This window comes from Python bivittatus, unplaced genomic scaffold (assembly GCF_059951505.1).
Source record: "Python bivittatus isolate LINGU-HERP-01145 unplaced genomic scaffold, Pbiv_v1 ctg000610_np1212, whole genome shotgun sequence".
Classification (NCBI taxonomy): Eukaryota; Metazoa; Chordata; class Lepidosauria; order Squamata; family Pythonidae; genus Python; species Python bivittatus.
In genome coordinates this window covers 33,157,328-33,182,343 of record NW_028277088.1, presented here as the reverse complement: position 1 = coordinate 33,182,343, position 25,016 = coordinate 33,157,328, and the positions used below count along the sequence as shown (strand labels likewise).

The window sequence follows — 25,016 nt, the reverse complement described above, 5'->3', positions numbered from 1 at the left end:
TGAGAGATGAAAGGAATATTTCTAAAATAGTCGCAAACTACTCAAGAATTGTATGTTTGAATGGAAAGATCAAGAGTCTGTAAAATGAAAGACTGCATAATAGATGAGATTATTGTACTAAAATATTTATTAAGAAAAATTGGCAGGAGATTTTTCATGAGTTAATTCAAAGGTGAGTTATGAACATGGAGGAAATTTCTACATACAAAGAGTGAGCCACATGACTTTGATTTCCAAACAAAAAAGGATCTTCAAATACTGTCAATTATTTTAACATGCTGAAGTTGAATATCAGCCTTGGTCCAGAATACACCTTATAGAAACTCCATGACTGCTTTTCCTTATAGAACCTATTGCCTGATTCTTTACCTTAAAAATGAATAACTTTAATCAACTAAGAAATATAAAAGCTAGTTTTAATTTCAACAGAGTATCATTTATTAACCACGATAAACATTCAGAACAGTTTACATAGCATCCAAGTCCAGATTTATATGTTAAGCACCCACTGCTATGCACATTTAATTGGAAGTTAGCTCCTGATGAAACCCAACAGGGTTAAGCAATGAAAAGCAAGAATATACACCAGATTTGGACAAATCCTGAACAGCCCAAATCTAAATCTGAACCAGCAAAACATCTTGATAGTGATTCAGAATTTGGAAGGACACAGATAAAGACAGTGTGTATGTAAAAATGGCCAGTTTGGTATAATGGTTAAGGAACCATTAATGGTTAGAAACCAAGAGATTTGGAGTTCTAGTCCTGCCTTAGGCACCAAGCCAGCTGGGTGACCTTGGGCCAGTCACTCTTTCTCAGCTCTAGGGAGAAGGCAATGGCAAACCACTTCCAAAAATCTTGCTAAGAAAACTTCAGGGACTAGTCCAGGCAGTCTCCAAGAGTCAACACTGACTTGAAGGCGCATTCGTGCACACACACACAGCTAAATATGCTAACAAAAACATCGAATTGAGAACCAAACTGAGAACTGAACCATTTAAGAGTTAAAAGGCTAGGAATGGGGAAGGAGGGGGGTAGGGAATAGCTTCTATCATGAATTATGGTTTAGTGGCGTTCTATAAAAAAATAAAAAGGTAATCTAGTGCAACACGTGTCCGACATATCCAGAAAAGACAGGCAAACTTTTTATACTTGTCAAAGAGGAGAAGCATTTTGTACTTCTGATTTGGCCAAATCCTAAATTTAGTAGGCTAGTTCAGTCAGATTAGGAGGAGGATTAAATAGGATTTACTTGAAAATGACCAAACGTAAACCCTCTGTAAAGTTTTTTAGCAATTCAGACATCGATAAGGACATGGAGATACAATCTTTGGTTGCCTGTGTGGAAACTGTTTGGTATTTTTTATTATTATTATTATTATTATTATTATTATTATTATTATTATATCAGATTTATCTCCGCCCATCTCCTCTAATGGGGGACCGCCACAGTTGGAGCCACATCCTCCATCTCTACAAATCCCATTTCATGTTTTGTGTTTTAATTGCCAATTAAGGAAAACACACCCTCTGACATTATTGTAATTTGCCATAACTCCTTGAGCTCTGCACCTATTTTTTAGGAATATTGTTGAATCTTTAATCTGGGAGAGATTTATGATGTCTATCATTTCAAACAAGTCGGCCACAGCAACAAAATGAACCACAGAAGAAGTTTGGGGAGACAAATCCCCACCCCTCAAATTCAAGACTGTTGTTCTTTATAAACAGTCTCATCTATTATGTTTAAATATTGCAAGTTTAAATAGATAGAATTATTTCTAGTTTTTATAATAAGAGTCACCCCCCAGTCCCATAATAGGAAAATATGTTTCCTTTTTTGAAAACCCTTCCTCCAGTGAAAATGCCGGTCTTGTATAAAATGCCTTGAACATTTTGCAAACATGACTGATTCAGAAAGGGAATTCTTACTTGTAATTCCATCCAGTTCCACCAAGAAATGAAACAAGTTATTTATAATCCTTTTTATTTATTTTATTAATCAAAATGTTAAAGAACTTCTCCTATTTTTATTTTATTTTTTTTAAATGACAGACTTCATCCCATAAAAGTGGCTATTTTTTAATTTCACCCAAATGAAAGCTATCATATTTTTTTTCCAGTCCTTGCATAGCTTTGCATAATAGGAAATATGGAGAATTAGATTGCCAAATCAATATTTGGCTCCTAAATTAAATCTCTGAATCATATAATCAACCTAGTGAACTAAGTCTGAAATCACTGAATTGTTGTTTGAACCAAAACCTATGGCCTGTGGACACCATAGTAAAAATGTTAAATCAATCTCCAATGCTGTAAGGATTCTGTTATAAAAAAAGAAATTACCCCCTGAAGACATGGAGGTTGAGAGATGCTTCTAATGGCCATTTTTACAACTGGGATTTCCCAACTTTGAGATTAATTCTAGATCTCAGATTTTTTTCCCTCCCTCTTCATATCTGGAGTGGGTTACATAGAACACAACCATCCATCCTGAATTACTTAGAATGCCTTATATACATATAAACAAATAACCTTTTTTGGCTTAATTAAAAATATACTAGTTAGAGAGATTAATAGAACTGACTTGACAAAGTTCTAATGTCTTTTTAATTTATATCTCAGCTGGGTAGACTTATTAATCCTCTTTATGCATTCTGGGAAGTAGATAATATACACATTTTTGTATGGATGGATAGATGGATGTATGGATGAATAAATATTCTAAAAATTGTGGGAGGATAGCGATGAACATATCTTCTACTGACTCTTAAACTCTTTGACCCAGATCCCCTTTCTCCTGGTCTTTAATAATGTCATTACCTCCCACAAAAAACCCAAAATCGGTTATTTTACACAAGTGTCTCGGTGGCAGCAATCCCAAACTGGATCTTTGACTCACAAATAAGCAGTTACAAATTGTTCCCTTACCCCCAGCATATGCCCAAATTTTATTTATTTATTTAACAAATTTGTATGGCTGCCAATCTCACCGAAGGTGACTCTGGGCAGCACAGAATAATCCCATAAAACAGCACATATATAAAAACAATCATATAAATATATAAAAATCAGTGTTAAAATTAAATATTATTAAAATTAAAGTGAAAATATACAAACCCCAGGCATGGAGAGAATGTGTATATCCACCTCAGTAATAGGAGCCATTTAAACATGTCTCTGATGCACATAACCAGGTCTTGAGGGACTTACAGAACATCAAAAGGGAAGGAGCCTTTACTCCCAGTTTAAGAACCACTGCTCTATATTTGTGCATCCCACCTGCTCAGTTCCTTTTTTTCTACGTCTCTTTATGTACAGTGGCCTGAAGAGGAAATGCATTTAAATTCACTCAAATGTGAGTACAACATTCAATGCAATAGTAGGCCTTCATAAACTGTAATCTACAGTTACACTGGATTTATACCCCTTATTTTAAAGGAGGTCAGAGAGACAAGGGAACAGAGGATCTAGGAAGTAGATCCAGCAGACATAGCTTTGTCTATAAGTTTAGTTTCACGTATTCACTGGAATATGTAGAAAGAGTTGTGCAGTCTTTTTCTGCCACTGAAACAGGTTTTGAAAGGGTATGCGTCTTTTTCATGCATTCTCACACATAAGTACACATAGTGTTTGTGTTTTCACTCTTCAAAAATAAATGGATTAGCTATTTGTTGTTTTGGCAATACAGAATTGTATCCAGGGTTTAAATCATTACTTTATTTCAACATGGAATAAAAAAGGGCTGATTTTGTTGTGGGGAGGGGACAAATGTGAATTATATTGATGCTTCCCTTTGCTGGATGATATGGCTCATATGGCTTGCTAGACATAACTTTTGCATGTGATTTTAAACCATACTGTATAAAAATTCTTTCAGTAGTGGTTCCTGTGATTTTTTCTACACTTTCTCTGTTTAGTCCATCCGTGCGTTCAAATTAATGTTAACTCCATTTCTTTTTTAATACAGGCCTTATTTACTATGCCTCTTCATTTTTCTGTCTTTTATTAACCTGCTTTGTGGATTCTCCAGATGTGAGCCTCCTTTCTTTAGATCTAACACTCCTCAGGCTGTGACACAGTTATCTGTACCCAAAGTGCCCTTTCAGGTCCACTGTAAGAAACAACAGCCTCATTCAGTCCATGGTCAGTTAGAAGTTGTACAAGTGACTCTGCCTACAATCTTGTTAAATAAATGTCAGAATTTCTTCCAGCTGCTCACAGGTGAGCAGATTAGTTGGATTTTTCGCTAAATGGTTGATTGTAACAATGTACATATTACATTTTATATTCATGTTTAGTGAATGTATCCAATATTCTGGTATGTGCAATTGGCCAAGAGTTCAGAGTTTAACAAGAAATTTACTTTTAAGCCAAGTCTCATGTGAATTTATGAATGCTAGAATTACATCTATGTATGTAATTTACTTTTAAGCCAAGTCTCATGTGAATTTATGAATGCTAGAATTACATTACACTTTGGAGAGAGAGAGAGAGAGAGAGACTACAAAAATTAATATTTTACTTAATGTTTTTTAAAAAAATTTAATCCTGCTTTTAATATTTTTTATAAATAATTCAAGGTAGCAAAGAAACCTAGTACTCTTTCCTCCTCCTATTTTCCCCACAACAACCACCCTGTGAGGTATGTTGGGCTGAGAGAGAAGGACCAGCCCAAAGTCACCCAGCCATTTTCATGCCTAAGGCAGGACTACAACTCACAGTCTCCTGGATTCTAGCCTGGAGCCTTAACCACTGGACCAAAGTGGCTCTCAGTTTCAACAGATTTATTTTCATCTTACTTTACCCCTTCAAAAAAAAAAGTTGCTTAAAAGGTATAAAAATGATAATAAAACATATTTTAGTCATGCAAAAGCAATAACAAACCCAAGAGAATTAAGCTAACAGTCAATAAATAAAATTGAGCAACTGCAGAGTGAAATGGTTGTTTAAACTACGTAGAAAAAGCATGCAGAGTATTGCTTCCACAATTCTAACGCCTTTACAAACTGACCACAGGAGGCATCTGTGTTTTCTCCTGTGTAACGAATGTAAGGGGTTGTTCCTGGGTATGCGTGTATATCCACATTGAGAAGCACACAGTAGCCTGCATGTACTTTGCTCTAGGTCACATGACCAGGAGGGCGGAGTTTAGAAGGAATAGTCATCAATATACATGCACTGATGTGTGTGTACACACACACATACACACACTGTAGTTCCATTCTGTTTTTGGAGAGTTATCCTACTGAGGGGCAGATAGGCAGAAACATTAGTCCCTTACATTATTTCTTTCCAACATTCCATTGGATTGGGAAGAATAAAAGTAATTTCACTGGCAGAATATAGATAAAAAGTCAGATGTTTGGGACAGGGAATGGCCCATTAATGGTAATAGATTTATTTCTAGAAATAAATATATCTTTAATACCATTTCCAACTTCTTAAAGGCATTATGCAAAAGTTCAAACAGCATTGCATGTCATGGTAATCACCTGTGCAATTTGTTAAAAGAGAAATATTCACAGAAATCACAGATGGAACAGCAGATGGTACTAATGAGTGGTTTGTTTATATGGGCAGATCCATTGGAGACTTTAAAAGTTCTCAGTGAAAATTCTAACATGTTCAATACTGAGAAATGTTCATTTTCTTGTCAGCCTTTTTGGAGACCTGGAGTTTTCTCCTGTTAACTAGTAACACAGGACCAATAAAGAAGATTCTATGACTGCCACCTACTGTGTTGGTCAGGAAATTACCTACATAGATTTACAAATCTGGATTTAGTATTCCTTTCCCACTCTTCATCACTTTATAAGATGCTTCACTTGAATCCACATTTCATAGTGAATCTTATAGAAGGTTTCTATTTCTCTATTGTGTTGCATCTCCTATCATCACATAAAATAAACACTTTTCCTCATTTTCTTGGCTTCAATCTTCAAGGCAACTTTACCCATCACTGTGCCTTCTTATATGCTATAGGGAGCGAGAATTTTGTCAAAGACCTAACATAACAATATTTTCCTTTTTCTGAAGGAAACAGAAAATATAATTATCCCTAACATGAAAATAGGATTAGATGCCCTATCTCCTTTCCTACAGTATTCAGGACCATCATGAAGATCTAGCATATTTTTTGTAGTATTTCTCAGAATCCCTTTTCACGTGCAATGCTTCACTGTTGAACATTGTTCACGAAGTGGTTGTTCTCATTTAAATAAGCCATATATATTCCATTTACACTTATGAAATGTTGTTCCTTACATTTGTATATTAATGGAAACACATTTGAGATGATAAACAGTAAGAAGGAGAAACCAGTCATTGTGGTCCTCTGATGCCTCTTGCCTGGTTGGAATCCCAAAAGATTGAGAGAGAGAACAAACTCCTTTCTAGCAACTTTAGAACTATTTAGATCAAATTTAGTAGTCACTACTAGTTTCTTTAAGGCAAATGTATGGTAACTGTCCTCCTACCTCTTACAAATACTGAAGTGGCTCTTCTCTTATGTGTTATATAGATCCCACATCATCCTATAGAACACTTAGACCAAAGGTACACAATTTTCTCCAGGCTGGGGGCTTTATTTAGGTTTCTCCTTCCTACTGTTTATAATCTCAAATGTGTCTTGCATGGCTGTCAGGGACCACACTCCCACAAAAGTAGGTGGGACTAGAAGAAAAGAAGAAAGTGGGCCAGAACAAATGCTCCATTTGGTTTTATTTCATTTAAGTGAAATAATTACTGCAATTAATTACTATTAATAATATAACAATAAGCCAGTATTCAGAGGTCAAAACAAGAAGAAAACATCATTCATGGACAAAGGGCTACTAGAACACAACTATAACACGGGAGCCAAGGAAACAACAAGGGGAAAGTTCTATGATCAGGAAGCCAGTCCTTGCAAAGGTGCTGTTCCAAACTGTAACAATTAGTACCTGAAAATATGGTGGTATAACAATTAGTATCTGAAAATATTGAGACAAGGCCTTGTGTGATGACTTTGGTGGCTCTGGTATTCTGCTCTATAAAGAGATCGTGATAGGTGAATTCTGGTTGAACAAGTATTCAGGCTTCAGCAAGCAGGATACTGCTTGTTTGAGAAGCAGTATCCAATAAAGCAGTGTTGGGTGGGGAATTCTGGGAGTTGAAGTTCACACATCTTCAAGTTGCCAAGGTTGAGAAACACTGCATTAAAGCAAGATAAATCCAAGTAAGTCAAACCAGACAGGAAGTTCATCAGGAATAGCTCCATGAGCAGCTCTGCATTCATGATCAGAATGTTGTTTCAGCACCCGATAACAGTATCAAAGAGAGCTGTAGCTCATTCTATCAGCTTGTCTAATAGAAATCTCTTTAGCCCAAAAAAGTTTGCCTCTTTCATCAGCCATTGAAATTTATAGCTTGGGAGAGATGGTGTTTCTATTGGGCAGGATGGTAATAATATAGTTGCTTGAATGTAACTTGTAACTTCTGGATTCATTCATAGGTGTTGAAGATAATATTTAAAAAAAAATTATGCTAGTGGCCTGTCTAATATAATTGTTATATAACACAAACATGAAGCATACTTTTGTGTAGATCAGCCTCATCCAAATTTATGCCATCCAAAAGCAATGTTGACTGGAAATCCTGGGAGTTGAAATCCAACACATCTGCAAGGCAACAAGTTGAAGAAAGTTGATGGAAGTACTGATGAGTCAAACATTCATGGGTTATATACTTATATACTTATAGCATTCTGACAAGCATGTAAACCCTTTGCATAGACATATGAGAGAAATGCTGTCGACTTCTGAAAAGGTATGTCTATAATTATAGTTGCCAAATTCAACCCCCTGGAAATTTCTAGGTAAGACAGGAAAATACCCAACTTAAACCTTCAAGAAGTTTTGTCAGTAATGAACTATTTGAATCAGTAGTCTGACTTGGTATAAAGGAATTTCCTATGTGGCATGGCACCATTATTAGCTTCACTGCTGGGACAATTAGTTTCTTATTCTTCTACCAAACCCATTTAATAATAGACCACCAGGAACAGCATAGAACCATTTTCCCAACCCAATCCAAAGATGCTAGATTTTCTGGAATCCCTAACCGCTATAGCTAGTCCATCATATTTGGAGAGTCCCAGGCTGAGATGGCTGCTGAAGAAAAATCACATCAAAGAATTAGGCAAAGACAGAAAATGTGTTTAAAAAGGCAAGTCTGAGGGCAATAAATGCGTTCATAATGTTTAAGTATTATGGATGTCATGGAGTCAAGTATTTCACTGGAATCTTTTTTAGTAAGCAGTTTAGACATGACTTGACTGGTCTGTTACCATGCTCACCATTCTAGCAAGGTATGATTTTAGGTCAGGGTGCCTGTCTGCATGTAAACTGATTCACTTTAAATAAAAATTGGTGCCACTTTGGAATTCAAGGACTTACCTGAGATAATTTGAATGCTTCAGGACTCACTGTGTTTTGTACAGACACTTTGCTATTATCAGAAGGATTAAAATATAGCATTTCTAAGACTATCAGTCTAAAATAGTCACATGTAGTCTTTGTGCAAGCATGTACCAAAATTGTAATATATTTAAATTCAACCCAGATTACTATTTCTATTGAACTCAGCAATAATGACTTCCCTAATAGAAATGGATCTACTTAGCTAAAACACATAAAGCACCACACCATTTTACATACTGTACAAGCAGCATATTGTCCTGAAGGGGTCACTGTCTCAAGTAGTTTCTTGATACAGAGAGACATTTTAATTTACTTTTGTTTTTAACATAAATCAGGCCTTAAAATACAGGAAGTTAATTTAATAGACTGATCTAAGCAGCTTAACTCAGCAGAAAATTCCAGGTAACTATGCTTTGGATTAAATCCCAAAGCTACATTTTAGAAGAGTGCTTGTCTGCAATGGCAGGAAAGTATCTTGTGGCATCCTGGAGATTACCAAAATGACTTTGGTATGTACTTTTATGAACATTTATGGGCACAAACCTCCTTCATTAGATACCACCTGTCATCCCAAGGACCTTTGTGATCTTGTAAGTCACTTCAATAGAAAATGTATCTCTAACAATATTTGTAAGTTACAAATTTAAAATATCACAGAGTATCTTTGCTAATGTTTTTGTCCGTGGAACATGTCTGAAGTATTTATTTTAAAACAACCTATCTTTCTTTTGAAGTCATAAATAGGTGTTTCATGGTCGATGTCTGTCAGTTCAGCTCCACTAGGATGATCATAGTTTCTAACGTATCTTTTCCTAAAACTGCAAATTTATATCCTGGTTTTTACATAAGTGTAGAACAGAGCTAGAGGCAACATTGTTCTCACGTCATGCTAAGCCCTATTACCCTCCATAATGGGATACAGCAGGAGTTGATTTACAGTCCTTATAACCCACTCCAGAGAGTCCGTTTGTTTGTTTATTAAATCAATTTATATAGCCACCTATCTCACCACTGGCGACTCTGGGTGGTGTACAACAAAACTAAAAACAAGCTAAAAAGTTTGGTATAGCGGTTAAGCCTTCAGGCTAGAAAGTGGGAGATGGTGATTTCTTGTCCCACCTTGGGCATAAAGCCAACTGGGTGACCTTGAGCCACTCATTCTTTCTCAGGCCTAGAAAGCAGGCAATGCCAAACCACTTCTGAAATCTAGCCAAGAAAACTGCAGGGACTTAGAAATACATACATACATACATACATACATACATACATACATACATACATACTAGCCCACTCCAGTCCCAAAAGACTTTGGCCAGTCTACAAGATTAAACAAAGAAAAAATAAAACATAATGATAAATAACTAAATTAATATCAGGATCAAAAGATAAAAATCAACCACCAAAGAAACCCCAGATAAAACCCAAGAAGGGCAACCACAATAAGTTAGTTGGGAATGAAGGCATGTTGAAATAAAATGGTGGTGAACTGGCTTGCAAAACTGCAGACAGGCAGGAGCTCTACCTACTTCTTCAGGGACCAACTTCCTCAAGGTGGGGGCTGCCACAGAGAAGGCCTGCCCTCGCACCCATGCCCCACAGGCTTCTTCTCAATGATTCAGCCAGAAGGGGAGGTGCACTTTGGCAACCTAACGTATCCCAGTTGCAAAGTAGAAGCAATCCTGCAGCGCCATTCAGCATTTCTGTTTCTCATGTTGTTTTTCATCTCCCAAAGACATGCAGGCCTCAGCCCGCCAGCTGTGAACATGACAACCTCAGTAGGTACTGCTCACTTCTCTACTTGCCAAAGAGCCAGTTGGAGCTTTCGCTGCAGATAATCTGGACAGGGCCAGCCAATGGAATGTGTTCTCTGAGGAGGCATAAAAGGTCCCTGAGACTTCTTGGAACTACCCACCAGATCACATTAGCAAAGTCTGTGAGATAAGATACCTTTGTGGATTAGCTTGGTCTGGGATGAATTGGCAGTAAGCATTTACATATGTTGGCAGGTCCCTGGGAAGCAATTTATTTTACTCAGTGATGGAAACACACGAACAATTAGGACTCTGAACTCTCTGCATTTCTTGATTAAGTTTCTTTTTAAAAAATAGTATGTGGAACTAAATTGAGATTACTTTGAAAAGCAGAGGGCCTCAAAATGCTGAGAAGTTGATTCTGAAAACAAAAGGGACTCTGATTTTTTTTTTTAAAAAAGAATGCTGTATATTGCCAACATTCCAAGAGATATGTATGCTGTATATCACTTGATAAACAAAAAAATAATGTATCCAAGTAGTGTTTTTCAATGGCATTATTTAAGTGTTATTCCATAAATGTTTTAAGATAAGTTTGCTACAGAAGAATGTTCTTTTGCTGGTAATATTTACAAGGAAACAGTTGTCTCTTATTGCTTTTTCCCCTTTAGGTTTCAAATTTCACAAATAATGGATTTGAAATGGATAGGAATTGCCAAACTGTTGCCTTTAAGTTTGCTTATAAGCACTGTACTGCATGTTTACTCATATGTAAGACCAATCAGTAAACAACCCAATATCAACATATAATTCTGAGTCAAGATTTTTTACTATGGGTTATTTAGCACTACTGTACATGGGTTGCAAAACCCTGTAAGAATTTGCTGCTATCTACTGGTCATCCAGAGTTTTGTACTCCAGACGTGATAACTCTAGACTTGTTGAAAACCATACTGAACGATTCCTGCGCTAAACTATAATGAATGGATTTACACATCACTTTAATCCAAAAATAAACAAACTATAATGGCTGAGTGTTATATGAGAACTAATTCAATGTGACCATGTTCTTATTCAGAGCTAAATTTATTCTACAGTAAACTGCCAGAGGATTTTTGTGATGAAATATCACACACAAGTCACAAATGAAGAAATCAACAATAAATAAATGAAAGAAATTGTGATCAACAGTGAACTTCACTATCCTGTGTCTGAACACCCCAATTTTCTTAAACTTTAATAGAAGTTCTAATCATGATCTGCTTGTTCTCTTATTCAACTCTTATTAAAATGCATGTGTTTATTGTACTGATCTTAAAAGCAGCATCAGTGACATCAAAAGCTGGAATCAGAGCGTGGCTAGAGTTCTTCATTCTGGCATAAATTAACATGAGTTTTAACTACTACATGATGATGTAGCTAAGCTTGTACCTATTAGCCAAAGTCAAAATACAGGATAAATATAGCAAATTGCAGAGAAGGATTATAGCTCAGTGGCAAAGCAGCTGTGCTGGTCTCAAGTAGCAGATGCTGAGCATCAGGTATACAGGTGTTTTCTATTGTGACCTGCTTTGCTCTTTTGATCTGGCCAATTAATCCAAGTAATCAGTATAAATGTAAGATAAAATTGCCTTTCCATTTAGTGTATTTTTGTGTAGAATAAGGTTATGTGCATGCATAGATATCTGGGCAGGCAAATGACAAAATGCATGTGACTACATCACCACACAAATGTTGTGAGACACAAGTAATGGCAGAGTTTGCATAATGATGTCACTGCAAGTATGTTATCATTCTGATGTCATTGCAGTTTGTGGCAAATGTTGCTGTGGGTGTGCCAGCAAATACCTTTCTATAGCTCTCTTTACGCAAACTCCTTAGGTTTAATAATTTGTATCTGCAGGTACAAGTTGGAAAGATATAGAATAACCACTGACAATTATAAACTAGCTTTTAGATATGTTAGAAAACAACTCCCATATTCTCATTCACCTTTGTAACTGGCTGCACTTTCTCCAGATGATGTAGTTTGGGTGGCCTCTTGGTACTCCACCTTTTAACTTCACTCAAAGTCCCATACCTCAAATGGTCCATCAGCCATTTATGCACATGAAGTGTTAAATGCCTACCACCTATCACTGAAACTCATTTAAGATCAACTTTAGTTCTACCCCTATACGTGGTAATCCTAGTAACAAGTTTCTGAAAGCTGGTTTCCTAATGGATGCATCTTAGCTAAGGCCATGTTAGTGGATGCATTAAGAATGGCTAAGCATCAAAATTATCATCACTTGTATGAGATTTTCTGCTCTTGGTAAACAGAATGTAAGTCCATTCTGGGGTGGAAGAAACTGCTGTGGCAGAGGGCAAAGTGGGAAAATTGATGTGACTCTGCTGCTTTTTTGGTGTTTAGTGAACAAATCAGTCCCTAGATTAGCTTTAGATGTACAGAACAATTGGCAATTAATTATTATCTATTTCCATGCAACATTCAGCTTACTATCTGCCATTGAATGACCTACTTCCAGACTTCCACCCAAAAGGGTAAAGTAGCTGGGGATGACTTCATTCTGGAATAACTCTTAAAATCAGATTCAAAGTGCTGGTCCCCTACACTGGCATTTTTATTTACAAATATAGAAGGCATCAGAAATGTTCTGTGATCTTTCCAATGTTCAAGGAAGCAGGCAGGTCCAAGCCAGAAAATTGCTGCCTGATTAACTTAGTAAGTATAACAAGCAAATTATATTCTAGGCATCTCTATGTGAAGCTGATGGACTAGAACAGTGTTACTCAACCTTGGCCACTTCAAGATGTGTAGACTTCAGCTCCCAGAATTCCCCAGCCAGCATGCTGGGGTCCACACATCTTGAAGTCCACACATCTTGAAGTGGCCAAGGTTGAGAAACACTGGGCTAGATGATTCAATAAAAATGTCTTAGCTGTGGAACAAGCCAGCTTTAGGGAAGAATTTTCAATTTCTGGTCAAGAATCATCTCACAATTGGCTTAGAAATATTCCAGCTGCCCTCATGGGATCCTTTATGTCATCTTCACTGACTCAAAGGAGCCCTTAGATTCAATCTTATATGAGCTGTTATGCTAGAAATTAATCGCTTTTTCTATTGATCTGTGCCTTCTGTGGCTGCTAATCATAATGCTTCTTTATGATATCTCAGTGCCAGTTAAATGTGACTACCAATGGTGCACTTACTTCTTCAAATCCCACACAACATGGTGTCATGCAAGGATGTGTTTTTGCCTCCCTTTTATGTCAGTGGAATCTTTCAAGCCCTGTCTAGGCAGGAATTTTGCCCTACTTTCCTAACCTATGATGAAGTCTCCGTGCCTTTTTATACTGATAACACCACTATTCTCTCTTTACCACAAGGTGGAATTCATCACAGCCTCTGGATCCTAGCTCAATACTGCCATGCTGAGGGGTTGGAAATAATTTATTTTAAAATAACCATATTGCAAAAGTAGAAAATCGTGGTTTTCCGACTGAGCAGGTAAAGGTATTTAAAGTCTTAGGCATCTAGTTCCTGGAAATATCAAATTCATGAGGTTCCAAAGGTCACCAATGCAATATTTAGAGTTGCTATTGCAACAGGAACATTTCAATTCCTGCTGCCATCATTTATTTAATACTAAAGTAGTTTGCTGCTCAGTTTTGGGTTTACTCTGACATGTTGCAGCTCAATGTCATCCAATCAATTAGAATCTTACTATGACTGCTTCATTCTACGCCAAGTGCCTTTCTTCAGCTGGATCTAGAATGTCAATCTGTACAAACTTGTTGTGAATCTGTTGCCTGAAACACTGATTAAGTAAAACTTTTTGGGTGAACTGCTGTCCTAGCTGACTTTGCTGAAAAGTTCATTTACTTCAGGATTGCCATTACAAAGTCCTGGGCCTGATCCTTACTGTAGCAGGGTGTTTGGTTTTCCATGATGGCTGTATATTATTAACACTAATCTTGCTTTGTTATTGTTTTTAGTATACACTGTATTGTTATCCTTGGGGGGGGGATTTGTCCATAAATCAGAAGAAGAAGGGAAAACTTATAATGAAAAGGTGGACTTGATCTTGAGCCATGGTCAAAATACAAACACTCAAATGTTTCCAGAAATGAAAACTTAAACTTATCTAACAATCAGTTAAACCAGAAAAACCTTAATCTGAAAATCATATGTTAAAACAATAAAATACAAAAATCTGTGAGGAAAAAAAAATTTCACTAAGGCACTAAGGCAACAATAACACAGTTATTCATTGTTTTTTTTCTTCTCACTTTCCTTTGTCAGGATTTCATCATTTCCATCAAACCATGACTTTCTCAGTCTTATTTTCCTTTTAATACTTCTAATACTTTTTCGTAGAAGACTTACGTTTTTTCTTCTTGCAGTTATTCTGCTTTCATTTCAGTTTCTTTCACTTCTTTCCTTTTCTGCTATGTGCATTTTCCCCAAGAACCATTTTTAACACTACCACATAGTAATTTGTCCTACAAACAGAACTTTTATTCTAAGGAAATGCTCACCTACAGTTACTATATTCATTTGTTCCTGGGTCTCTAGAGTGCCCAATAACTTTTTCTGTACTGGTTCATCTTGTTTCAACCCACCCATTCATGTCATCTAACAGCATCATGTTTTCCCTTGGATCACATTTATTCACAATGTTGTATGGTTCTTCCAAAATCTTATCCCTGGTTTTTCCATTATCACCATTCTCTGAATCATAACATACACCTATCACAAACTTAAGGATTCTTGCTTTCATGCACATACAACAACCTAGATTACACTAATTCATATTTTCTGACATATATTTTAGCCCTATCATAAACATGTATCTTTCCTTCATTTTATGAATTCACTAATACAACATATTTATTTCTCTTTCATTCATTAATTTGTGTTCTTCATTACTACTCCTCTTATATTCCATGTCACAGTATTCCATATATCATAATCATCATTAGATAAGCCCACTTATATTGACCTCCATTATTTGTCATGGCTTTGGACAATTAAGGCATTCACAAAATACTTTTTGGTAAGATAAAGAACGTATAAACTAGGTTATCAACTTCTGCTATACCCATGCCACATGCAGCATTCCCTGCATATGGACGGTTTGGCCAGGATGTCACAAGCACAACCAAAATCCAGTTTTACCCCAAGCATGCTCACTCATTCTGTGCAGGATAGGGATCTCCATTCTACAGACTACCTGCAAGCCAAGATACTATGGCTGTATCCCACCAGCTAGAAAGTACATGCAGTGCACTGACACACATTCAGGATACTTACCCTTGTAGGGTTACTGTAATATGATCTTACTGTCGCACTGATGATACAATTAAGGCACCTGTCAGTATAGCCTCTGTGACTTCATTAGGAAAGAACAATGTTGGTGCTTAAGCTGAGCCTGCACCACCAAATACAGATTATGAATTCAGTATTGTTCAAATATTACCACAAACTATGTGAATTAAATTAATTAAATCTGTCCAATATCTGTATTACGCTTCCCCAGCCTGTTGCCTTTCCAAGAATTTACTAGCAGCCAGGTTTAGAAAGACTCACATATACAATAATATTAATTTGTTTGCTTTTAAAAGAAAAACTGACATTTACGTCATAGAAAGAAAGCTTGAGGAAATTTGACCAAATTGCTTGAACTTGCTCCTTTTGTTGGGATAGGAAATATTCATAACTCCTGATGTCTTGATAGGTTCTAAATGTTGGGGATATAGCCAAGAAGAGCATATATATCTTTGAGAAACAAGAATCATTCTAAGTTTGTGTTAATAATTCTGTGAAGTTCAGATCAAAATATGGCAACATGAGCATGATAAATCCTTATTCAATATATTTTAGAGAAGTGTAACTTCAATTCTACATCTTTTTTTCTGAAAATAATCAAAATAGCTTACATAAATAAAGGCAATGACATCTTTTACAAATTTAATAAAACATAGATTAAAAAGTTAACCAATAATTATCAATGGATGATAAATCAGAATTCAGAATAACAAAGCAAAACAGCAAAAAAAAAAAAAAAGCATTGACCTCAGTTATGTCTTAAAAAAAATCTATGAAAGAAAATAATAATTTATTAATGTAGCCTTCCATCAACAGGAAATTCAAATTCAACAGATGTTTGCATCTGCTTTAAAAGATAGGAAAGACACAAGACAGAAAAATAAACAACAGTGTACGTTGGCAATCCATTTTCTTTCCTTGATGTTTTGGTAATTTGGCAGTCTTTCCAAATATATATTTTAGTCATGTCATATATATATATATATATATATTTCCAAATACATATTTTAATTCCCTTGCATGTATATAAAGATATAAAGGTACGCATATATGCAGTTTTAAAATCTGTTTTCTTTCTCTGCTTACTCTTACCAAAGCTGTTATCAATTCCTGCTGGTTCTTTAAACTCTTCATTTCTTCTGCCGCCATTACGCAGTGGTTCCTTTCCTTGCTTCATACTGCAACATTTGAAAATAGTTACCTAAAAAATAGGTTTAATGAAAAAACAGTGAGTGCCTGTATTATGGTCATATATCATTCAAGAAGAGAGAACAGCTGACTTTTCATGTGTGAAATGCAGCTAACACAAGCATATATTTGACACCCATAATGATTGGAAAGATTGCAGGTTTGACTAAAAGTTAAAAGGATATTGTGAAGTGGGGAACAGCCTATGCCATAAATTACAGATTAGTGGAGCATGCTGAAGCTGAAAAAGTTTCCTTTTACCAAGAAATGCTATTAGGAAATTGCAATGTAGCATGCTATAACAATTGTCTTTGACATATCAAGAGAAATCAAATATTTTTTCTTTTAAAAAAAAAGATAGTTTGGTCATATTTCACATGGCAGACATTCATGTTTGACAGGACATATGTCAGGGCAGTGCAAATCTTCATTGCATTTATTTCAGTAAATTAAATCAAACTTTGATGGCTTTGTGTTGAATCAGATCGAATTACCTGATTTGATCTAGAAGAGAATTAAATTGAACTTTCAAGTCAAATTGACCCAATTCATATGTTTGATCGATTATTCAAACTGATTTTGATATTTGAATCAATTCAGTAATTCAAATTGGATCAATCCAATTTTTCAAATGGATTTGATGAATTAGAACAAACTCAATTTGCATAGGCTTAATACTTATGTACCTCCATCTCCTATGGAGGTTCTGCAGTTTACAGTCTTATACTCAGTTATATGTGAGTAATCTAAATCTATGATCCAGCCAGATTATGGATGGGGAATTTCTGAACTTCCAGAAATTATTGGAACTGAGAGCCCGTTATATCTGACCATCACCATGGTTACTAGAATTTATGGGAGATGGAGTCTCTAGTCTATTAAGGAAGTAGAAGGGTGATGAAATTTCATCCTTATTGGTTATTATTTTTCTTTACAAGGTTCTCCTAAAATGAATTATTGATAAAGATCAACTTGTGTTTTCATCTTATCCAATTATTCTTAGATGTAAAACAACAAAGCACTATTTTATGGCCTCTGGTGGAGGACTCGTCTCACCTTGGGTATAATAAAATACAAATAAAATAAAAGGAAGAAACCTAGAAGACAAAAGAGTTTAACAAAACTATATATAATAGTCTAAGAACAAAGGGCAAAATTTAGCTAGTGTGCCTTTTTCATGGAGTAGGATGGAGGGATATGAAGCATTTTTCTCTTAAAACAAAACAGCAAAGCATTCAAATTTACCAAGGAGGTTTTCACTGAAAAAGAAATGGTGAGGAACTTTCACAAAATTCCAAATAAAAATGAAATCAGTATATGTTATTTAACTACTTGAGTAGGATCTTCAGGTTTTAGAGAAGATGGTTCTTCATTTCTTTATTAGGTGATTGCAGAATAAATACTAAGCACAAATCTCACTGTATTGTTTTGTTCACTACTGCAATATTCCATTCCTGACCTCAGTCTAATTTTTATGTCAGTAAGAAATCATTGAGCAGCTACATCCATCTTTATAACAACTCTTAATATACATGTCAAAGCAGTAGTCAACTCTTAGTAGGTAAAGACCAGGATATATGCATTGTCAAATTGATACTGGGTTCCAAAATCCCAGATGCCTATGTCTGTACAATTGAACTGTATCAGTTTATAAGATTTCATAAGAAAATCCAGCATAACCTGATTGGGCACAGATCTTACGTAATCGCAGATTTTCATGCAGCACATCAAACTCTGCAATTTTGGAGATGATATCAGGAACTGTCTGAACTGAATATAGTCAAATAGCAATATTTTCCTTTTTTAAATATACATTTTATTAAAAGTTTTACAAAGAACACAAAAACTAACACAAACTAATAGAGGAAAGAAAGAAAGAAAGAAAGAAAGAAAGAAAGAAAGAAAGAAAGAAAGAAAGAAAGAAAGAAAGAAAGAAAGAAAGAAAGAAAGAAAGAAAGAAAGAAAGAAAGAAAGAAAGAAAGACTGCAGAAAGAGAAAACAAGTTTCCGATTTCCTTTGCAGCAAATATAAGTACAATTACAGAATTATCTCTTACTCTATAATTACGAATAAAAACTCACTTTTTTCCATTATCCATTTTTTTTCCTAATCATCAATACCACAAGTCATAAGTGCATTTTTTTCCATTTCATGCAAAAAGTCTATAAGGGGTTTCCAGTCAGCCATAGATACCATTTTTTTCTCTGATCAAAGTAGTTAATTTAGCCATCTCCACAAGTTCCATCATCTTCACCAACCATTCCTCCATTTTGGGTAGTGTTGAACCTTTCTATTTTTGAGCATATAATAATTTCACTACAGTTGTCATATATATAAACAAAGTTTCATGACTTTTTTCCAGTTGCTTGTCCATTAGTTTGAATATCAATATTTTCCTTAGTCATCAGTATGTAAGTGCAAAAGTTAGGGCTTTTCATTAGTGTTATTTCTTATTGTAAATCACCTTGGGATTATTTATGATGAAAAGCAGTATGAACATATTTTAATAAATGCTTCATTTAGGGCACAAAAGTCTATCTGTTTTCTGAGATATAGTTATGTTTGTTTTTGCTGCACAGATTAAAAATCCTATGACATTTTAAAGCTTAACAGATTTATCATAGCATACTCTAATTCACAAAGTTGATGCCATAATAGTCTTGATAATATTGCCACAGACTGTTGTTGTTTCTGCCAACAGCCTGTGTTCTACATTAATTACATATAAGAAGAAAGATGGGGGTTTATTATAATCTGTCTCCCCAACTATTTTTAACATACTATTGCACTGATAGCATGGGAAATATCATGTATTATTTAAAAACCAAATCTCTATTTCCACCCTCTACCCTTATTCCCCCCAAACATGATTTTCTGTCAGATTAGCTTTCTCTTGAAAAAGTTTTGTTGACTGAAGAAAAAACAGTCTCTCTCGAAAATTTAGGACAGTAATATATTCCTGCAACTTTGCAGTAGTGGTTGTTCTGAGGCATTGTACTAGTATGCTGTTTACAGTACATCCTATATTAAGCATTTGTAAACTTTTAAAAAACATTTTAGGACTGGTGCTATCAGAAAGTAAGCATTCTTTAAAAAAAGAAAAAATTCACATGGCTGTCCCTGTAAATAAAAGGTTTTCTTTTTTGATGGGCGGGGGCGGATATGATATTAAATTAATAATCAATTTAATTCTACAGTGATTTGTTCTCTGACAACATCAAAAATGCCAGTCTAGGTTTTTAGGCTAGTGCATGTATTTTAATTATTAATTTTGTATCTTAATCTGATCCTGCTTTTCCTGCTCACCTAGATGTGCTAGTGACCAAAGTGCATAGTGAAACGAGAATATGGCTTTTGAAGTAACAGTCTTCCTTATACTAAGTAAGTCTTGATTTTGCTATTAATACCTCATTTCCAAAATAATATGATTAGAGTGCATTTATGTCAAGATGGAATCATTGTATGGCCTAGTTCTCTGAACAAGCAATTGATATGGTAAACATCTGTTTGGACTGTATCTTTATTTACCTTTTTCATGAATGATATCCACCCCCAAAATCACCACTACATTCTTACAATCGGCACATCACACTGAAGCAATTGGTTGGGATAATGCTACATGCCAACTTCATAAACTGGGGAGTTCAAAATCACACTGGCTGAGTTCATACAACCTGCTAAACCAAAAGCAAGGAAGTTACATTATACACACTAAAGAGTAGGCTAGATGTTGTAGTCTCTGTATGCAGGCCCTTACAAAAAATCAGTCATGTGATACAGATTGAGTTGCTATTGTCAGAATCCATAATTACTGACTTATGTATTGTTTGTGGGAACTAAGTCTCTGACACTAGTGAGGAATACAAAATTAATGCACTGAAACTGATTGTCACTTTAATTATATACATATACTGTACCTATTATATGTGAAAGCATCCCCTAACAGAAATCCATCATGATCCTGAGAATTAAAGTAGGAGCAGAACAGGAGAGGAAATTTACAGAACACTTGTGACCAATGCAAATATTATACCCAACATATGCCTTACCATACAGTTCACTATACAGATTTTTCTCCACAGTAACACCTGAAGTGGCATAAAAATTGTTTTGCCCCATGGTGAGTCATGACACACATGAGGCCTGAAGGCCACAAACTAAAGTACATTAAAACACTCCAGATCATGGGTTAGTATGAGACATTCTTGCCTGAAGGTTGCCTGGGCCATATATATTTTAATAAATTTAAAAAGTCCCTTGCACCATCATACTATAGATTACTGTGGACTCACTTTAAAATTTGTACAACAGCCATAGTAGTTCTACCAGCCTTTAGACTAAACTCAACTTTTAGGATGTGTTAACCCACAATTTCTATACTGAAGTATCACCAAGTGTTTTGCATTTTGGAAACAGGTTCAGTCCTGGACATTTTGCTGCCCGAGAGAAAGAAGATGCCCAGTCCCATGTTGACAGAACAGTATCTGTTATCATACTGTACCTGAAGGTTGATAGTAATGAATTGGATTCACAAAATAGTTGCTGAGTGCATTTTACTTGATTCCTGATGACTCTATGAAAAGTACATGCTTCTCTGGTGCAAAGAATAGTTCTGGACCAGGTTTCATTTCCTTTGAACAATGAGATCTAATTTGCCTTATTTCCTGAATCTGCCTTGATCACCAAGATTCACACAGGGCATCTCCACACTTGACATTTGGATGGCTTCTGATTGGCTCCTGAATTCTGTGATCCCATACTGTTGTCCCTGTTGGACAGCTGAACTGATTTAATCTGGAAAGACCTGCTCTGAAGAGTTTTCAAGCTGAACCCTGGAGCTCAGTGTTTTGAGGCTGGCTAACCTGAGGACAAATGTGAGTTGGGTTGAAACTTTTTCTTAAGATTTGGGGAGTGAAAACAGTTGGGTGTATAAAAGGACCATCGCTTCAGCACCATGAAGTGCCATTTAGTTTCACCTGATCTGTCACTTAAACCCCCTCTTGGCAACCATTTCCCATACCCTGATAAACTCCCATTTGGATTTCTGTACATTGGGCTGTCTTGGAGTCAGGCCAGAGATGTCAGTTGGCACAGAATACAGTTGCCTGACTTTTGACAGTTAAAATATGCTAAAGGTATTCTGCCAATGTTTAAATATTTTCATTTCCCTCCTGTCTACTTCTGAATCTAAGTAAGATAATAGTATTGACATTGAAAGCCCTAAATGGCATGAGCCACAAGTACATGAAGGAGTGTTCTCCCACACGTCATCCTGCCCGTGTTTTATACGCCAAGTCCTGTCTGTTTCTTTGCTGGAGGAAAAGTGAGTGATGGCCAAAGAGAAAGGCATTTAACCTGGAACCTATCAGTGGAATGCCTTCCCTAGTGAACTTACCCACTGTAAATCCTTTTAATTCTTGCAATTTACTATATTTCAGAGATTTTAAATCTCACTGATGGTTGTTGTTTTTTTTTTTACTTAGCTGGCTGATATTATTACATACCTTTATTTATTTTGCATTTTAATTTTGCAAACCACATAGAAATTAATATTGATGAAAGGCAAGAATATTTTAAGGAAAATATACAAAGAACCGTTTTGAATCAGTTTGCAAACTAATAGTGATATTAATAATTAGTACTAGGTAGATAGATATTAGATTTGTAAAGATAGATTAAATATTATCATAAATTATAATTTATTTTACAGTATTTGTAACCTGCCTCAATCCACAGACTCTGAGCAGTATATAACATGGTAAACAATTAGAAAATAAAAACATAAAGAAAAAACACCCTTAATAGTAACAACCCTAGATGGTTAGCTGCCATAAACATTCATATCTGGTTAAAAGCATGGTGAAATAGTGCAGTTTTGACAGCTTCAAAAAATGCTAAGAGGGAGAGAGTTGCATATACATCCAGGGGCAAGGAGTTCCAAAATACAAGAACTGCAACAGAGAAGGCCTGTTGCACCTAGTACATATACTCCTGACCTCAAATGAAGTGCAGACTCTCAGCACACTTTTCATGAGATATTTTACTAGACAAGCAGATTCAAGCTTGGCAAGGCAGTGCCTGATATAACTCAATGCCACAGTGTAGGGAGATTTGCAAATGATAGCCAGCACATACATGTGTTTGTTTGTTTGTTTATTTTTCAGAAGTGTTTTGCCATTGCCTTCTTCCTGGGGCTGAGAGAGAGTGACTGGCCCAAAGTCATCCAGCTGGCTTTCTGCCTAAGGCAGGACTAGAACTCACAGTCTCCCAGTTTCTAACCTGATGCCTTAACCACTACAACCAGACATGCTAAGCCAAACAAGTCTGAAGCTAGCGAGCTAGCCAGCTAGAAAGTAGGGATTGTGAGTTCTAGTTCTGCCCTGGGCAAGAAGCCAGCTGGGTGACTCTCTCAGCCCTAGGAAGAAGGTAATGGCAAACCACTTCTGAAATCTTACCAAGAAAACTGCAGGGGCTTAGCTAGCTAGCTTCAGACTTGTTTGGCTTGGCATGTTTCAGTACTTCAACATTCTAAGTGAAAAGTAAAAAATCATGTTATAACCAAGCATATGTGGACCCAGGTAATTGTGGTTTATTTAATAACACAGGTTAAAACAAAGCATGGATTAGCACAATGTATTAGTCAGACCAGTTTTGGTTCTCTAGTTTTAGCCAAGAGTTCTTCCAGGCCTACCTGGAGATTCTAGGAACAGAACATAGGACTTTCTGCATTCAACACATTTGTTCCACTACTAAGCTCAGTTATCAACAGAAACTTTAACTGGAGTACATTATCTTATGTATGTTTATTAAGGGTGGCACTATAAATGGGATCCATGCAAATTTTTACTGCCAGATTGCTACCTGCAGCAGCCAGCTCTAGGGTTGTAATGAAGTTTTATTTATTTAATTACATATTTGATTCGATTTCAGAACCATCCAACTTCAGACCAATTCTGGGTAGCTCTCAGTATAAAGAGAACATAAAAATTTAGTAGGATAAAAGAAAAATACAATAAATAAACAAGATGGAGAATCTGGACAAGCAGTACCAACATGCCAAGCACATCTGAGAAGGGTTTCCATCCATCTACCCCAAGGCCTGGGAGAACAGCCAGGTCTTTAGGGCCTTCTTGAATGCCATCAGGGTGGGAGCCACATGGATATCAGGGGGGACCTCATTCTAGAGCGCAGGTGTCGCAGCAGTAAAGGTGTGTTTCCTGGGTCCTGATAGATAACACTGTTTAATTGAGGGGACCTGGAGCACATCCACCTTGTTGGCTCATACTGGCAGGGCAGAAATCACAGGAGATAGGCAATCCCTCAAATAATTGGGCCCTTTGCTGAAATACCTGGAAGCATCTCTGTAGGTCTGATATACAACAGCTACTGTGGTATCATGGTTAAGATATCAGACTAGGGCTTGGGAGATCCAGATTCATGTCTACCTTCAGCCTTGGAAGTTTAGTGAGTCACTCAGGGCCAGTCATTCTTCCCAATTTACCTTCCACAGAATTGTTGTGATAGGGAAAAACTAGGCTAAAGACTATATATGCTGGCTTGAGCACCTGAAGGAAAGGTGGAATAGAAACCTAGCAAACAACTAGTGGCACCATGATTTTTATTTATGAACCAAATCATCCAAATTCTTGCATTATCACTATTAGCATAATATAGCTGAATCAGATCACAACACTGTACAAGTTCAAGTCAAGGGAGTGTCATTACTACATACTGTACAGTACATGCCATCTACATTATATACAAATTTGCACAGGTACCATTCAAAAATGAGTTGAAAATAATAATTTTAATAATTAAAAAAAGTTTTGAGAGGCAGATTCTCACAACATACAAATCCTAATCCTAATTTACAAACCATAGTGACTAGCTTCATACAACATGCTAAACTAAAACCAAACCACATTATGGCTTAGTGCAATGTGTGGATCTAGTCTGGCTAGATGATAAGATGTTGTTTACCTAGTGGAGATAAATAGCATCTTATGATCTTCTTTGTCCAGTAACAAAAAGCAGGTTGTAAAATTTCACTGTAAAATATACTGTGTACATGTAGAGTATGAATATATGATGTTTGAAATAAGAGACAGATCAGGAATACTGACACAATTGTGGCACTGAAAACCTGTCTCCTGCCTGACACCTGGATTCAAATCTCTAAGCTATAAAGTTTAGCTTTGGACCAGTCACTGTCACTTATCTAAACTCTTCCCCCGGGAGACAGGGAGATTTGAAAAAGGAATGCTGTGCAGATGGACAGGGTAA

At 36.1% G+C, this 25,016-nt stretch overlaps 1 protein-coding gene and 1 long non-coding RNA gene across 4 annotated transcripts; one reads left to right on the top strand and one right to left on the bottom strand.

Annotated features, from left to right (window-relative positions):
- Positions 1 to 6,706: 6,706 nt before the first annotated feature.
- LOC112540370 (uncharacterized) lies at positions 6,707 to 21,142 on the bottom strand. 3 transcript variants are annotated; one of them, XR_015797870.1, is made up of 4 exons: positions 16,638 to 18,952; positions 15,531 to 15,648; positions 7,578 to 7,661; positions 6,707 to 7,194 (listed from the first exon to the last, which is right to left on the bottom strand). XR_015797870.1 is itself a non-coding variant. In XM_088150720.1 (4 exons), exons 1-4 carry the CDS (start codon positions 20,268 to 20,270, stop codon positions 7,082 to 7,084), a joined length of 315 nt encoding a protein of 104 aa, XP_088006846.1. In that variant the 5' UTR covers positions 20,271 to 21,142; the 3' UTR covers positions 6,707 to 7,081. The 3 variants fall into 3 exon arrangements, 1 of the variants encoding a protein (XP_088006846.1); XM_088150720.1 differs by lacking the exon at positions 15,531 to 15,648 and adding an exon at positions 20,262 to 21,142 and having other exon boundaries at positions 16,638 to 16,746; XR_015797869.1 differs by having other exon boundaries at positions 6,707 to 7,661.
- On the top strand, positions 19,976 to 22,232 carry LOC148214593 (uncharacterized). The gene is made up of 2 exons (XR_015797871.1): positions 19,976 to 20,114; positions 21,150 to 22,232. It is a non-coding gene; the product is annotated as an uncharacterized LOC148214593 (long non-coding RNA).
- Positions 22,233 to 25,016: the final 2,784 nt, after the last annotated feature.

Coding starts and splice junctions, on each gene's coding strand:
- LOC112540370 (XM_088150720.1), bottom strand. Junction 7,662..16,637: donor AGGAATTGATAACAGCTTTG/GTAAGAGTAAGC, acceptor GTTGCCTTGCAG/ATGTGTTGGATTTCAACTCC. Junction 7,195..7,577: donor TGAGGCTGATCTACACAAAA/GTATGCTTCATG, acceptor GCTTTAATGCAG/TGTTTCTCAACCTTGGCAAC.